The 16,910-nt window shown below is 45.5% G+C and overlaps 1 protein-coding gene across 20 annotated transcripts in view; it reads right to left on the reverse strand.

Moving 5' to 3' along the window:
- Positions 1-16,910, reverse strand: part of ZFHX3 (zinc finger homeobox 3) — a 408,431-nt gene that overhangs the window by 100,876 nt on the left and 290,645 nt on the right. For 17 of the 20 annotated variants that reach the window (XM_083513430.1, XM_083513429.1, XM_083513427.1 and 14 more), the window contains 2 exons: positions 9,726-12,451; positions 4,311-4,807 (listed from right to left, as the gene is read on the reverse strand). In XM_083513430.1, coding sequence (XP_083369556.1) covers positions 4,311-4,807; positions 9,726-12,405 — 3,177 coding nt within the window. In that variant the 5' untranslated portion in view covers positions 12,406-12,451. The remainder of the gene's footprint in view (positions 1-4,310; positions 4,808-9,725; positions 12,452-16,910) is intronic. The other 3 variants (XM_083513422.1, XM_083513423.1, XM_083513425.1) reach the window with 1 other exon arrangement.

Raw genomic sequence — 16,910 nt, forward strand, 5'->3', positions numbered from 1 at the left:
GGAAGAGTCAGGAATATCTATCTTAGCTATGACAGTAAAGGTACAGACAGATATGGCCTCCCTGAAGAGGATAATCTGGGGGAAAGAAACAAAGGGCTGAAAACCATGCTAGTAGAAAGACAGCTGAAGTGAAAAAACTTGCATAGAGTGCACCAATATATCCAGATGTCCACACAGGAGAGTTCCACAGAGACAACTTAATGGCAAACATGAAGGTGCAAGGAGAGACTGCTTCCTTTTACCCACAATGTACCATCTAGTCATGAGCATGGAGTTGCAAGAAACACACATCACTAAGAAAAGTCAACACACTCCTGCAGGCTGTCCCAGAGCCAGCATCTCTCCAGCTTCATTCAACAAAAAGTGCAAGGAGTTTCTTTTTCAATTCCAGTTCTGGTGGCAAACTTATTTACCTGTAGATGCCTGCCTTGTATCAAATCAAAGTAAGTTTATTGTGCCATGACAATTCCATACAATCACAGTCAACTTAAAATATAACTCAGACATCGGCAAATAAAAACAGTAAACATATGTGAAATATCTGATAACAGGGATGCCCCTGCATGTACACTGATTTTCAATTTAGTACTCTGAATCTCCCTTATAGTTTATGGCTATTTTATCCAGTTCCTTCTTCCTGATCTTTTTTGCTGCCACAACAAAAAAGGCCACCTTATGTGTCACCAATGTATTGTTGTCACTCAACGAACACTGAACCCTCTCACTTGGGAAGAGCCCACTATCCTGTACAAAGAGAAGTGCCTCCTTGGATCTGTGTATAGGGGACAAGTTAACATATAATGGGATTACCAAAAAAAATACAGAGTCTGTCTGAATATGGAATCTTATTATAATGGCCATCCAGAACTGCTGAAGGAAGCCTGTCTTGTATAGTATTACTTAGGAACGGCTTAAAGGTAAGGGACACAGAATATCTGAGTTACTACACTCTTGTCCAACCTGTGTCAACTTTCAGTTATTTTCCAACAGTTTTGCCACCTAAGGAAGATACAGGACTACTCTCAGACTTGTAATGACAAGTGCCAACACAAGCTCCAATGGGCCCCCTGACATGTACAAAAGGTGACTTTGCTGGTAAACTGCTTTTGGGGATCAGCCATTGAGCAGAAAGTCCCATTAAGGGACAAATTAAAGCATAATTAGGAATATTTAAATACCAAAAAACAGCTATTAAGCAAGCAATCTATTCTGACAGCATGACCCTAATGTGCAACGCGAGCAGCAGCTACTTCAAGTGTGGGGAACCTTTGTCCCTCCAGATGTTACTGGACTACAATACCCATCATCCCTGGCCACTGGCTACATTTGCTAAGGCTGATGGGAGTTACAATTCATCAACATCTGGAGGCACAACGTTTCCTCAGCCTTGCTCTACTGCATGCATGATAAAATTGGTCATCATTTGAATCCATGCCATTAACAAGCTATGGAGCAAATAAATAAATAAATGAAAATGTCCACTTCTTTGGGAGACTTAAATGTAGTGTTGAATTATTCAGTGGTTTCAAATACTAGTTTGAAAAGTCTTTCATTTCCCTGTTGTGCAAGAATGGTTTGCTTTTGCATTTCTTTACCTTTTGCATCCAGGCTTCCCAACACATCCACCTTAACTTTGTGCCCACTTTGCCACTGAAGCTATACACAGGTGGTGCTTGCCAACGTCTTATCAGCGCCACAAGGGCTATCTCATTAGCACTAAAACCCACTAGGCAACCTGCTCAAGGAGCAAGGTTTCAAGTGTCCCTCTGCTGATACTTGCCAGTCACACACACACACATTTCTGGCACCTAGCACCATTTATGCAATACATGGAGCCAAGGAATAACAACTTAAAAGGAAAATGGCAAAAAGGCAGGGTAAGGAGGATTGCAAGTATGATAAGCCTTGAGCTCTCTCACCCAGGCAGCATCTGGAAAGGATTTTCTCCAGCAGAGAGGCAAGAACTCGATTACATCCAGTTAACTGCACTCTAAACTGATTATGCATGTGCCAGGCTAATGGATTACATTAGCAAGAGGAAAACATCCCACCAATCTCCATTTTACAATAGACAACTCAAGGTCCTGAAAAAAGAAAAGCTGGCCCTAGGATTGTTCCCCAGGCTCTGAGCCACAGGGGCAGAAACAAAAATGAAGAGCCAGACTTTGTTGTCAGCATGATCCCCAACATTCCTGATTCCAATATCCAAACTCAACTCCTTCTAGACAAGGGGTAGGCAACCTAAGGCCCGGGGGCTGGATGCAGCCCAATCGCCTTCTCAATCCAGCCTGCGGAAGGTCCGGGAATCAGCGTGTTTTTACATGAGTAGAATGTGTCCTTTTATTTAAAATGCATCTCTGGGTTATTTGTGGGGCCTGCCTGGTGTTTTTACAGGAGCAGAATGTGTGCTTTTATTTAAAATACATCTCTGGGTTATTTGTGGGGCATAGGAATTCGTTCATATTTTTTCCCAAAATATAGTCTGGCCCACCATATGGTCTGAGGGACGGTGGACCAGCCCACGGCTGAAAAAGATTGCTGACCCCTCTTCCATACTAAGTCACATCATCCTAATAATGTTACTGCTTCTACCAATACTACAAACCAATCCATCTAACCAGGTTAGGACACTACCCAACACTAGAGCCGAACTGGGAAGGACTAAGCCTGATATTTCTAAAAGGACATGGAAGTCAGGCTCAGTCTCCTTCCTTGTGGGTGAAATTGGAGACATGGAGTTTTATCTAAGTGGAGGACTCAAATGCCTGAAGCCTCCACATATATAAAATTTGAATACCTTAAAAGAGTTTGGGAGGAAGTTGCAGATTTAATACCAGTTTTGTACATGGGTAGCATCCTCATCAGGTAGGTTACATCAGCAGAAGCTCGCTGCATAGGCAAGAAGATCTATCATATTGCCCCAACTACCTTTCCCATTCCCCACCCATCCTGGAGGGAGACCATGTAGGTTTAATTGCTGACATAGCTCCACAGTCTGGCTGTTACTCCAAGCAGCTCAACTAGCCCCTTCGCACACAATAACATACATCAGTAAAGTCTCCTGCTGTGGTCATCCCCTGGTGAACATTTACATACTCACTTAGCCTAGGTTTATTTTCAGAACCAGGCAAAGCCTACTTGGAGTCATAAGCACCTGCAGCTCTGTTATGCCAGGCCAAATACTCAGTAACAGGTTACTCTGGTCTCCTGAAACTTGCCAATAGCCAACTTTGGGCCAGACAGTCAAGAAGCAGCCAAGAGAGAATAAGAATGAACCCAGCACCAAGAGGGCAACACTCTTTAGCAAACAGGAGGAGGGCTGGAGAGAGGCAGAACAAGTAGAACAGAAAATTGAAGAAAACAGATGAAAGCAAGTAAGACAGCATGTATAAGTGAGTGGAAGGTACATGAAGTGAAGCTGCTTAGATTTATAGCAATTTGTACCTGATTGTTCATACTAAAGCCATTATGGGATGATTAGAGAAAAAGGTGAAGCTTTAAGTCCAGTGAAAATCAATAGAAATGTCTGGAGCAATTCTGCCGTGCAAGTGAAAGGACTATTTACTGTATATGCAGAGCTTCTCGGTTTCTAGCCTACATGGATTGCGTGGGGGCAGGGCGGGGGGAACAGAAATTTGCAGCCAGAAGCAGCTGACAGAGAGGTAAGACAGAGGCAATGAGGATATACTAGAGGAGGAGAAAAACCTGCTTGGCAGCAGAGCCCTATTACAACCATCCCTCCTCTCTGGCCTGCCACTTTGCTGCAGGTACACCAATGTACAGGATGTATAAATGACAGGTGTGATCCATGAACACCTGTGTGCCTTGGAGCTCTATATTGAGAAAGGCTAAGGAGATGTGCACATTTCTGGCATAAAATACGAATGCAACAGCACAACTAATAGGCATGGGAGCAACAAACAACAGCACCACAAGAACAGAAACAGCCAGGTCACCCCACCCCTCAGTACAAACCGCACATAAATGTGCATTCCCTACCGAAAGAATGATCTTCCTTATAGGAGGAAGTGACATTCTTGTATCTGCAAATACTGCCTCTCCTCAACAAAAGGCTCTCCTAGAATTGGGCTGCAGGTGGTGAGCCAATAGAAAGAGTAGCAGCTCTGTGGGTTACATGTCCGCTGGCATCCTTGCACTGGCACCCAGTCTCAGAATTCCTTCTGGAAAAGCTACTCTTAGCCAATCTAGGAATAAATGTAACTGAACTGGTGTTCAAGGCAAGCTGCCAAAGTTTTTCTGCACTGTCCCACCCAACAGCAAAAGCATGTGAAAAACTGGGTCTTCCTTACCTTGTAGAGTTTCAGGCTGGCCTCATGCCTGGAGTTCGCTGTGTGGAGACGCAGCTTCTCCAAGCTGTTGGTATAATAGTCACAGGCATTGCATTTCAAATGCACGGGGTTCCCAATAGCCACACACTTGAGCCTCCACTCATTGGCCTTGCCCCCCTCCTTGATATGTGCCACCAGCTGGTACTTCTGCACGTGTTTGTCAGTCTTGCAATGGAGCTGGAAATTGGCCTTGAGCTGCGTATTGTAGCGACACAACTTGCACTGATAAGAGTCCCCCATCACAGCCTTCCATTCCTCTTCAGGCAGGCTGCGCTCCACGTTCATGTGCAGCCCCAGCAGGTCCAAATTGTCTGTGGTGAACTTGTTGCACACGGCACACTGGAAAAGCTTCAGCGAAGGGTCATTGGTCTGCGTGAACGTCTCCCCCAGGTTCATTAGCTCCTCAGACACCAGCTGCCCACCCCCAAGCCGCATGTCCAGGGGGATCTCTCCACCCACTGCACAGAGAAAGAAGAAAGTCAGTCAGAAAAGCTCTGCAGAAACAAGCAGGGTGGAGAGCAGCAACTCATTCCTACTCCATGACAGCAGTGCATCTAGAAGGGTCCTGGCCAAAGAAGCTCCTACAGACCTTGAGGCATGAAGACCTGGGCTAGAAACAGGGTGAAACTGGAAACAGAACCCCACTTTCCCCCTTTTATTTTCCAAGGTCTGAAATGGACATTCTGGAAATTGGGGAAAAGCTAAGAAAAATTTTATCCTTTATAATAATAAATGCAGTATTTTTTAACAAAAAACAACAACCCTGCATTGATTATTAAAATAATATCAATTTTATTTTTAAAAAGTAACTGTCAGTTCACCTTGTTGCAAATCTCTTAGATCAAAGAGAGTGATGCAAGGGATATGCACTGTTGCTGTGTTTGATGAGATTATTCAACAGGCAACATTTTTCTCATGATGTTGGAAAAGTACTTTCAGACACTGCTGAACATCCCCAGGTATGTCCTCTAAACTGAGAGCATTCCAAGCATATTGCCCTGACAACACAGTGGCATGGCCTATGCTCAACACAGCCCTCAATGTATCTTTCCACTTGCCTCAGATTCCTCCAGCTGGTACGTCAGGGTTATGGAACATTTTTGAGCCTAAGGGGCAACCTTCCAAAGGCCGCTTACCATAGAAGAAGAGGCAGAAGAGGGCACCTTTGCACAGTAGGCTATTTTCTACAGACCTTCCTCTCTGCCTTTCATTCAGACAAGCAAGAGGCATTGTTAAGAGTTCAAGGACACATTCAAGCCAAGCAAAATCACCCAGGCTGCAAGGCAGGGCCAATGAGGGGGTGTGGCCCAGGAAAAGTTTTGAGGGCCTGATGTAAGCCTGGGGAGGGGGGGACACATTTGGCCCTGCGTCTGAGGTTTCCTACCCCTGTACTACATCAAATCAAATTAAACTGATAAATGTTTGAACCAGCACCAGCACCCCAAATCAAGGATGAAAACTAAATTTATTAAACTTAAGCTCATTTCAATGCCTGAATTTTCTGAAGCCCATTGAGCTAAAAGTGGTATTTGAGACATTTAGTCTGATTAAGATGAAAAATAAGTCATACTGGTATATTCAAGGATATATTTGCTGAGATGAAATCTTATATAAATTAAATAAATTAAATTTAAATTTTGTCTACAGCTAAGGTGACACCTGCAATCCAATCCAATTCCACTCAGTTTAATGGGGCTTACTTCCTTGTAAGTGTGTAGAGGATTATAGCCTGACTACATATGATGACATACTATTGAAGAGTTCAGTGACACAATTAAGATTAACTGAAAATATTCAGATTTAGTATTACTCTTTAATTATATTACAGGGATGTTTATTTTCTATTTGAGTGCTCTCTCATATTTTCTGCACAACCACACTGAGGGCTACATACTGCTTCTAAGCTCCGTTAAAAAGCCCCCCCCTTTTGTTTACTAGGATGTTAATGGTTTCTTTTTTCAGCTTTTATTTATTTCTATTTTCCCACCTGGCAAAAAAATAGATGCAGTTAATACAATATGGTGGAACAAGTTACAAATCCATTTGTGACCTTTGGTTTATCATTGTTTTAGTAAGAGTGAAGGAATGTGTAATTTTACATTTAATATATATCAAACTACCATGCAACTTCATGTTCTTAATGTAGTAAAGGACATTTGGTTCTGAGAAAAAGGAATGTTGAATATATTTACTTTTTCTATCACCTGCCCAAATCCCCTCCCCCAAACAAGCAATTTTCTTCCATTGCTTCAAAATGCCTAATAATTTTACATCTCTAAGCAGAATCCCCCTGCCACAACCCTAGCTATGCCCTTGGGTGCCACAAGTTCAGGAAGGAAGTCATACTAATTCCCATGAGGAATGCACTGGTGCAATTCAGACATCACATCAAACCATAGCTTAACTATGGTTTAGTGTATCATGTCTGGATTGGCAAACCATAGCTATAGTAATTGACCCGCCTCCAGAGTTTACTGCATCATGAAGATGAAGGTGGACCTCTGAGGCAGAAACAGAGGCAGACAGGCAGCTCTAAAAATTTGTCAGCTGTACAACTGGCCAACTGTAAGATTAGGGAAAACCATGATTTGGCATGGTGTGTGAATGAACTGGTGTTACCCACTAGCCCATTTGTTAAAGCATGATGAACACCCGAATTCTGCATTTTCAAGAAAGGGGACTAGGTAGGAACACAGTACTGCAGTTGTACACTCTAGCCAAACTAACAGCATCCCAAACATGGAGTCCAGCAGTGAGAACAATAGCCTACTCTGGGCTATTCCATTTCCTGTTCAGTCATGGGTAAGTTTCCATCTCAGCTTACTTACCACCTTTAAAATGGAAACAAGCAATGTACCCTCACGGGGGTATGAGAGACCAGTACAGCACATTAAAAATGCAGCACAGAAGCAGAGGAATTTGAGGTTGTGTTCATAAGGCTGTATCCAATACTCTCTGTCCGCAAGTGCAACAGATGCTAGCAGATGGGTGAATTTTAATGTTGCACAACAGAGGAATCCAATGGAACTGCTGTCCTAGCAGTCACATACTGTGCAATAGATTTCGCAATCTACTGTACAACAAATCTATCAGCAACCTGCTTCTGCATTCTCTCACTCAAAACATTCCACTGATGCAAAATATTTCACCAGTGGAACAATAATACATTTAAATGAGTTTAACAGCACTACATTGAATGAAACCCATAGACTGCCTTACTTTTAAATGCTTTCTCTCAGCCTCACACACAGAGTTTTTCACTTTAGTACAGACTTCTACAAAATCATATGCACCAATGCTTTACACACAGTCACCTCGATTCATCCTGCACAAGAAAAATATTGTTTGGACAGCTAGGTGCAGGAACATCACAGTCAAAACAATCTTTCCACTCTCAAGCCACCCTCATCTACTTTCCTTCATCTCCCTTCTGCCACAGTCCTTTAAAACACCTGTTCTTCTTCAGACAATGGCTTCTTAGTTTTTGTAGCATTTCCTCCTACAGCAACTATTACCTATAATTCTCGTTGTCTAAACAGCAGTAATGCTGAGTTTGGACTCATATCATAGAACAATGGAGTTTTCAATGCTTTAAAAAAAGCATGCCCAATAAAAAAATTGGGAATTTTCACAGAATCTGTTTGAGACAAGAGACTTTGAAAGAACAGCTAAATTATAAACACAGTTGTCTGAAAAGCTTGCAGTTTCCAAAAGGAGGGATTTCTCTGAACTTCAAACATACAAAGACACAAAGGGCAGGTCTCTCAGGTCTGTATCTGATGCTTAGTTCAGGGGAAGAAATCTTAAAAGCATGATTTCTCCCTCCCTCCCCCTGCCCTGTTTCAGAGCAGATTATACTACTATCCACTGTTTTCTGTATGGCAAGAAAAGTCACTCATTTCCCTGCAAAACTCCCAGTATGAAAATATCTACTGATATGTGAAAGACCGGCTACATAAAATGAGAAAGTGACATCTCCATCTCCTTTTTCTCCAATAAAACATTGGTCACGAGTCTGCTGGAGCCAAACCTGGCTCTTCTGCACACCTTCCACTCAGTCCAAGGTTGCAGCCACAGGATGGCCTTTCTTACAGCTTTAGATGCATCCATAGGGAGGGGGAGAAATTGCTTTGCTAACAATGAGGGGATGTCATGCTGCCCCCACGCCCAGCCTGAATCTCTCAGTCTCAGCAGCAGATTGGCTTGACACACTCCAGGAAGAAGTTGCGGAGTCACTACACTCAGAATTGTACCATTTCACAGATTACCAAAAATAGTGACTTCCATACGCACGGACCACTGCAGTTGTTTAAAAGCAGCAAACTCTGCTAACAACAAACACCCATTTTCTACATCCAAATTTCAACTAAGCCCTCCCAACCAAAAGACATCCAAAGAGCTAGCAGATTGGCCTGGAAGTGAAATAACTCCTACAAGATGTTTAAGTAGGGGAACCCTTTCAATCAACCCTACTGAAAAGTGCTTCACCCAAGTACATATAAAGTTGATAAAGGTGTTATATGCACCAGATTAATGATAGAAATAAACATAGGTTTTTCTTGTGATATGTTAGTGCTAAAAAACCCTACCATTATTACCATGTGGGAAAACACTTCAATATTAAATATTCAAAAGGTGGTGTCACAATAAGCCCTGCTGTGTGTGTGTGTGTGTGTGTGTGTGTGTGTGTGTGTGTGTGTAGTATATAACAAAAGTTTAAACCTGTCTGGTCAGTTCTTCTTGTGAATGCAATAATAATCACAGCTCTCCTGCTTTCTCCAGAAAAAGGAAGATGGAGGCATATGCATATTCTGACAATATGAAAACCAGCATGATTCAAGTGATTGCTCACCTGTATAAATATCAGCCTAGGTTTAAGCTGAAATGCTAAAGAAAGTGGGGGTGGGGGCAAGAAGTTATTCTTTATTTTTCGGGTTTCTAGCAATTCAGGCCTGCCAATTCACCATTACCACTAAGTCTGCTGCGTTCACCACACACATGGAACAAACCTGAAAGCTGGGTTTTGCCCTTTTCCTTCATAAACATATTCCTAACCCTCATGTAAAAAGAGAAACTTTTAGAATAGGTTGGCAGAGGTACAAGAAATGAAGCATCTAACATATGCATGTCTGTAGGAGTCTGATGGCAGATTGCCCTCTTCATAACCTTTTTGATGTTCTTAAACTCACAAAATTTGCTAAGAGATGTAAACATGCTGCCCATGAAAACAAGAAACCTGAACACATCTCATGACCCACGAAAAGCCACTCTTCCACACCATTTCTTCCATGGCTCCTCCCAGTGGCAGACCCCAGCTGAGAATATCTATGCACAACCCCCCACAAAGAATCACAGGGCGAACTCAGGTCACCTCACCTAGAGATGGGGCCATGGATGCTATTGTGTTGGTGGGATCCATCTGGAAGCTGCCCATCATGAACGGAGCCTCGGACGCAGCGCTGTCCATCTTGAGGTTGGGCAGGGTCATATTCTGAGCCAGGTAGTACTGGTACAGCTCAGCCTCAGCAGGCAGGCTGCCCAGGCCCAAGTGGCGGTTGTGCTGCATTTGGCTCATGTTCTGCTGAAGCAGCATCATGTTGTGCATGTGCTTCTCACTGGTCATGTGAATGCGAAGGTTCCTGGCAACGTTGGTCTCATAGTCACAAACCTCGCACCGCCAGGTTGGTTTGCTTTTTGGTTTGGTGGGGGAGGGGGCCCCACAGCTGCTACCCATGTTGGTGGCGGCAGCAGCAGCCGCAGCAGCAGCAGCTGCCGCCGCCGCCGCAGCCCCAGCAGTGTGGCTGAAAACTTGTTCCCCACCTCCATTCTGCAGGTTCTGCATGTTGTTGAGATGCTTGTCAGACTGCATATGAATACTGAGGTTGCCTTTGGTAGTAGTGGAGTAGTTACAAACCTCACAGCGGAAAGGCTTGTAACCACATGTGTAGCTCTCGCCCCGTGCCAGCCGTGGGTGGGGCTGCCCGCTTTTGCAGTAGGCACATGCACCCCCTGGCTCTGGGTGCTTTTCCTTCATGTGAGCCTCAAGCGTCTGCTGGTACTTGTAGTGCCAATTACACTTGGGGCACTTGAGCGTCTTACACGAGTTTCGTGAATGCATCATGGTCATGTGGCCGCCAAGTGACCGTGAGGAGCCCAGGATGGTGTCACACTTGGGGCACTCCACACCGCTCCCCGAAGGGCACTCCCCACCCCCAAGCTCACATAGGGGCCCCACATGCTGGTGATGGGAAATGCAGCTCCCGTCTTCACCCTCAACACTCTCATTTGGTTCTGGTACTGTGGCATTGTCTTTATTGGCACTTTCATCACTGAAGTCGAGCCTCCTACTGCCCTCACTGTTAAAGCTTAAACAATTCCTCCTATTTGCACCATCAAAGACAAAGGAAGAAGCAGAATTAGAACTAGAAGAAGCTGTGCCCCTGGACAGAGTCTGGAGCACATTAGGCATTAAGGGAGAAATGCTTTGGTTTGAGAGAGCAAGGTCCTTTTTGCTGCTGCCGCTGCCTGCCACTGCCCCAGACTCCTCAGGAGGCCTTTCCTCCAGTTCATCCTCCAACTCGCTTGGGAACAGCCCTTTGCACCCCTCATCATCTTCCTCCTCCTCGTCCTCTTCCTCCTCCTCGTCCTCTTCCTCCTCCTCGTCCTCCCCAGCTGGCTCAATTTTCTCTGAGAGGCTGTCCTGGTCAGCCAGGTCTTGCTTTTCATACTCTACTATCCCAGGGTCCTCCTTCCCCTCGGAGGATATTGTTGGACTGGAAGCCAGTGGGCCCAGGGGGACTGAGGTAATTGGGGTCTTCAAAGCTGAACTTGTTAGCCCTCCAAGGTTCAAGAGAGCCCCAGAGGCCAAGAGGCCCGACTGGGGTTGTTCTGCTCCACTGGCAGCCCCAACCTGGGTACCCCCTTCCCCTTCCATGCGGAGCCCACTGAATTTGCCATAGAAACTGTGTCCAGGGCCTATGAGGTTAGCTGTGGAAACTAAAGGGTGTGGAAAGTTTTTGTTTTTTGGTTCCAAAAAGCTTACAAGGGGTTCCTTGTCTTTGCCTATTCCTTGGATGATAGCGGAGATGTTCTTATTGCTAAGAATTTTCCGCTCCTCCTCGCTCAGAGTCATTCGATGGTCATGCACCGCATGGGTCACAAATGAGCGGACATATCCAAAGGAGAGCTTGCACAAGAAACACATCAGGATGGGCTTCCGCTTTCCATAAAGCACAAAGCCATCAAATTTGGACAGGTCCACATTGTTGGGAACATCTTTGGATACGCAGGAACTTTTGGCAGAACCATCGCTGTTCAGGTAATCCTTGTTGCTTTTGTGGCGCACATCAAAAACGCGGAAGCTGTGCAGGACAGGGCTAACCCCTGTCAGGGCTGAGGTATTCGGGAAGGCCTGGTCCGAGCCCTCAAACCACTTCCCAAAGGATGAGGCTATGTGGAAAGTGTTGATGATCTGTGGGTAGACAGGCGCAGCCGAAGTTGCCTCGCCTTGCTTGCTCCCAGCACTGGGGAGAGAGTTCATAAAGAGTGATGGGAGCGTCCCACTGCTGGTGCCATTGCCACCCCCACAGACCCCCCCACTTTGGATCAGCTGACTGATGCTTTCAACAATGTATGCCGAGCCATCTGGCTGGTAGACTATCTCCCCTGCCAGATTCTCTACATCACTTTCCTCATCTCCCTCCTCGCCAGTGTCACTCCCACAGTCTTCTTGCAGAGGGAGGAGCGGACGGGCACTGGGGCAGTGGTGCTCCATGTAGGTCTGTAAGCTGGCAAAGGAGGTGGAGCATTCGTTACAGCTGACCTCCTTGCTGGCTGGCTCAGTGCTGGAGCCAGAGGCAACGACACTTTCTGCGGAGTGCTCACTGAAAGGAGCCCGCCGGTTGTCTAGGGCTTCATGGCTCTCCGCTGCAGATGGCTCCATGTTACAAGGTTTGCTGGGGAGGTGGGTGCTGCTGAGTTCAGTCCATTGCTGGTGCTGAGGAATAGCACACCCATTGTCCTTCCCCGAGATGACAGATGAGTCACAGCCTTCCATGGCGAGGCCTGCATGGAGCGTTCATTGCACCCAGTTTGGTTCGGACCTAAAGGCAGAAAAAGAGGGAAGAGGGAGAGAGAGAAAGAGAGAGAGAGAAGCAGTCAGTCAGGAGAAAGAATAGGCCAAATTTCCACACAGAGCAGACGAGACATGCACACAGCCCCCTCACCCAATAAAGCAGCTACTCTCCGTTGCCAAGCCTGGAAAATATAGTGGGAGGAAAGCACGGATGGGCAGAAGTTATCAGGAACACTAAAACCCATCAGCACTATGGCAGTCAAAGCAGCATGGAAGGAGCTCTTGGAAAGCCCCTCACTCATTCAAGTACCAAAAAATAAAAAAATTAAACCTGTTTCCCAAAGCTTCTTCAGGAACCAGGAAAAACATTCCTCTTCTCCCAGACTTTTGGCTAATTAAATAATCTGTGGACCTTTAACTGGGGGGGGTGGTGGTGGTGGTTTGGTTAGGTTTGCTGCCATTTTATGTATTTCGTGTTTTTATATTGTAAGCCGCCCTGTGATCCTCAGATGAAGGGCAGTATAGAAATTTAATAAATAAAATAAATTGTTTGTTAATGGGAGCGGGACCCTGGCACCTGCAAGGGGGGCACAGCAGGTCTATCTGTGCACTTGCTGAAAGTAGCTCCAGTTTATGCAGTGCCTTGTAAAACAAAAACAAAAACATGAAGTAGGCTAGAAAGGAATGGTATGCCAGCCTCCAGAGTTTAAGCTACTGAGGGAGGACTCTGAATAATGAACATGCAATATACTGAAGGCAAGAGAAAGCCATCCATGACTGCCTCTTTATGCAGTACTCCAGACCAAGCGCCATGTGTCTATTAGGCAGGCGAAAAAGAGGAAGTTCTATAGCACTGACTATCCAGATCACACCCTTGTTCTATAGTGAGGTGTTTCTGAATTTTAGGTGTGTCAGTTGTGCCAAACATCACTTCTCACTCACAGCCTTGTTATGTGGGATCAGGCCTGATTAACAACACCATCTATATTCACAGCAGAGTCATGGCCAGTTCAGCCAAGCAGAGGACAAAGGGAGTATTTTTCAAACAGTGTCCAATTCTGTCACTTTGCAATCTGAGTTTGGAACATATACATTGATGGTGCTGCTACCATTCAAGCCTCTCACGTTTTAGTCCTCATTCCCCAAAGGATCATCCTGGCAACTATCTTGAGACACTTTGATCACATTTAAATTCCACTTGACACCTGCTGGAGTCTAATGGGTTCCACAGACTGACAGAATGCACTTTGGACTTTTAGCATATGGTAGCTAAGCTTGATTACCTGGAGAATGATATCTCCTCTCTGCCTACAGCTGCTGAGAGTAGGGGGAAAGGAAGAGGAGCCTGAAGGCAGGCAGTAACTAAAGAGGAATGAAGCAGATAGACGGGCTGGGAAGAATTCAGGTAGAAACAGGGCAGCACAAGGCTAAGGTCACCAACACAGCACAGCTGAAGAGCAGTGAAAAGATGTTGTTGCCCAGTCTGCCAGAAGTCACTTCCTACTTCCTGTTGAGGGCTGCTCAGAGGGTGGAGTCAAATAAACCAGGGAAGCCTGAGGCAACGCTTCAGTGCAGCAATGCCTGTCAACAGCTCCCAATTCAAGAGACTGATTTAGGGCAGTGTGACTGATTCTGCCACACTGGGCATCGAGCCTAGAGGGTGCCACAGGGGGCCGCAACTATGATGTAGTGAATTGAGCAGCACAGAAGGCGGGAGCTGGGGCACGGGCCAAATTTTGGCATCACACAGGGCGTCCCTGAAATTTGAGACACCAAAGTCTGCTCCTGCCATCTCTCCATTGTCAGCAACTGAGATGCTCATTAGCATCCGTTGTACTCACCCCGCCACAGTCAACTGCCCACAGGCAGTGCTTTTTTATAGACAGAACTCACCAGAACTCAGTTCCAGCACCTCTCAGGTGGGCACCATTGCCAACAAGGGAAGTATTCATGGTGAGTTCCTGACCTCTTTTTCTATAAAAATAGCACTGCCCATAGGAATTTCCTGAATGACCTAAAGACTTCCTACTCTCGCCACTCTCTTCACAATTCCAGCATTAACAAAAAATTGTTTATTTGCTTATTGCATTTGTATCCCACCTGTCCTCTAAGGAGCTCAAGGTGGTGTAAATAGTTCTTTTCCTCCCCATTTTATCCTCACAACAACCTTGCAAGATATGTTAGGCAGAGGGCGAGTGATTGGCCCAAGGTCACTCTGTGAGCTTCATGGCTGAGTGGGAATTTGAACCATAGTCTCCCAGGTCCCAATCCAACACTCTAACCACACCACACTGGCTGGAAGGGAACCCAGAGTCCTCAAAATTGACACCAGATGTAAAAACTATAATATTTGCTCGTTTTATTTATATACTGCCTATCTCTTATTAGAGCACAGGGCAGCATACAGCATAACAACAAGTACAGCAATCTCCACTTGTAACCCTCTCTTGGCTCAGCTAGGTCTGTCTGAGGCCAGGCAGCAGCTGCCCTTGGTGGCCCATTCCATGGTTCTACTTGATAGAAGTTCAGCTCACAGCTGTGCAGCCTTCCCCCAGAGGCATAAGGGAAAGCAGCTTTTCTAAGGTGGCCTTGTTAGACTTCTTCAGGTTGATAGATCTTTTATGGAGGAGTTCCTTTTTGGCTCCCACTTCAAACATGTTCTGTCCTGTTCCTCTGGCAATATAACACTTCTCTGCAGTGTCTGGAATCTCCATAGCTCTGCATCTAATCTTGCTGGACCAGAAAGCTCAGCAGCAACTTTCTCAAACTTCCTGCTTTTTTTAGGGTTTAGTGCTGAAGGTTCATCTGAAAAGTTTTACTGGGGCAGGGGGCAAAAATACAACTGGCTGCTCAAGCTGGAAAGCCAAGAGGACAAATCTGGCACTTTCAGCAGAGGTACTACAGCAAACTTATCCTATTGGCTGTGAATTGTCTGATTGACAGGTGGGGCCAATAGGGTTGGCAGAGCTGATGGGGCGGGAGGGTTAACAGCCTGATTGTAAAATCAATGTCATAAATGCTTGGTAACTTACAGGAACAAGCGGGAAGAAGAGGCTGCGATTGATAAAGGACTGCGGCTTTGATGCTGCACTAGGGACTTGTTTATTGACAGGAAAGCCAATCTCCTCTGCAGGCCAGGCCAGAGAAACCGGCAAATGCTTCCCAATTAATTGGTGGGCTCTTTGGCCTCCCGGCTGCTCTGACTGCCCTTCCCCCTACCCAACAAGTTAACCAATGAAGGAAACACACCATGGAAATGTATTCTTGCCACCACCCTACCCCTTTTATGCTCTTATCAGATGCCAGCAAAAGGCCCTGAGAAGGATGCTCTGCCAACCAATCAGGTCCATGAATACCAGTCACACAAACTGTGCTGAAAGGGACAAGGCCCCCTTCATGCGGAGCTTCTAGTCACTTAAGGGGAAATGGGGTGGCTGCAGGCATGGGCCCCATGAATTGTCTCTGTCTGAACTCATAGCCCAAAACAGAGATTACACATCTCAGCTTGCGACTGAACCCAGCTTAAACAAATTCACCCACAAAGAATTTTCTGTCCAAATTCCTTCTACACATCCAGCACTACTGCATCTCTCTCTATCAGCCAGTCATTAAGGAAAAGGTAGCTCTTACTTAAGGAGGCAGAAGTCAACTAGTCAGGTCGATCAGTGCACTGTCTGTAAACATGTTTTCCCGTAAAATCAATGATCTTCAGTTAGAGAGAGAAGGAACTGAGAACCTAAAGCCCCCACCATCACCACCTCTCATTGCAGCCCCCCAGGCTCTTGCTCTTCCCAGCTTCAATTCATTCCTGCTCCTGGAACCCTCTGGCCCCAAGCCCTGTCTCCACTGTTACACCTTGAAGGTATACCACAACTTATTTATGTTAAAAACATATATACCCTGCCTTTTGACTAAAAACATCCCCAAGATGGGTGAAAAATTGAAGATCCAAATATAACTTACCACAGTGATCAAAACAGAACACAACAGTAGTAGAGAACACCAATAACTTTGGGGAGGTGGCAGTGGTAGAACCCTCTCCCAGATAACAGGTGGTATTTAGTTGTGGTATTCAAAAGGTCTTTCAAACATACCTTTTTACTACTGCCTTTCCTTAAGAGAGCTCAATATCTCTCATGTATTCATAAATAACTGGAATAAGTAACAATAAGTAATTGATTAATCAGCAGCAAAAGGCGGTCAAGCAAATAAACCCCTTCAAACTCAAAAGAGGGTCCCAAAGGCTCTATGGAAGACAGCATCTTTGCCTACCGCCTAAAACCAATAAAGAAGAGATACAGCAGGCCTCCACTAAGGAGAGTTCCATATTCAGGAAAAGGCCCTGCCCCAGATGAAACTCTGCTTTCTTCCAGATAGCAGGAGGACTGGGTAGGTTCAAGTGGGAGAGAGAGTGATCCTTGAGCTGCCTGGGGTGCAGGACATTTAGAGTTTTAATGGTCAAAACCAGTACTCTCTGAACTGAGTAT

Source organism: Podarcis liolepis, assembly GCF_965112155.1.
Source record: "Podarcis liolepis genome assembly, chromosome: 7".
Lineage (NCBI taxonomy): Eukaryota > Metazoa > Chordata > Lepidosauria > Squamata > Lacertidae > Podarcis > Podarcis liolepis.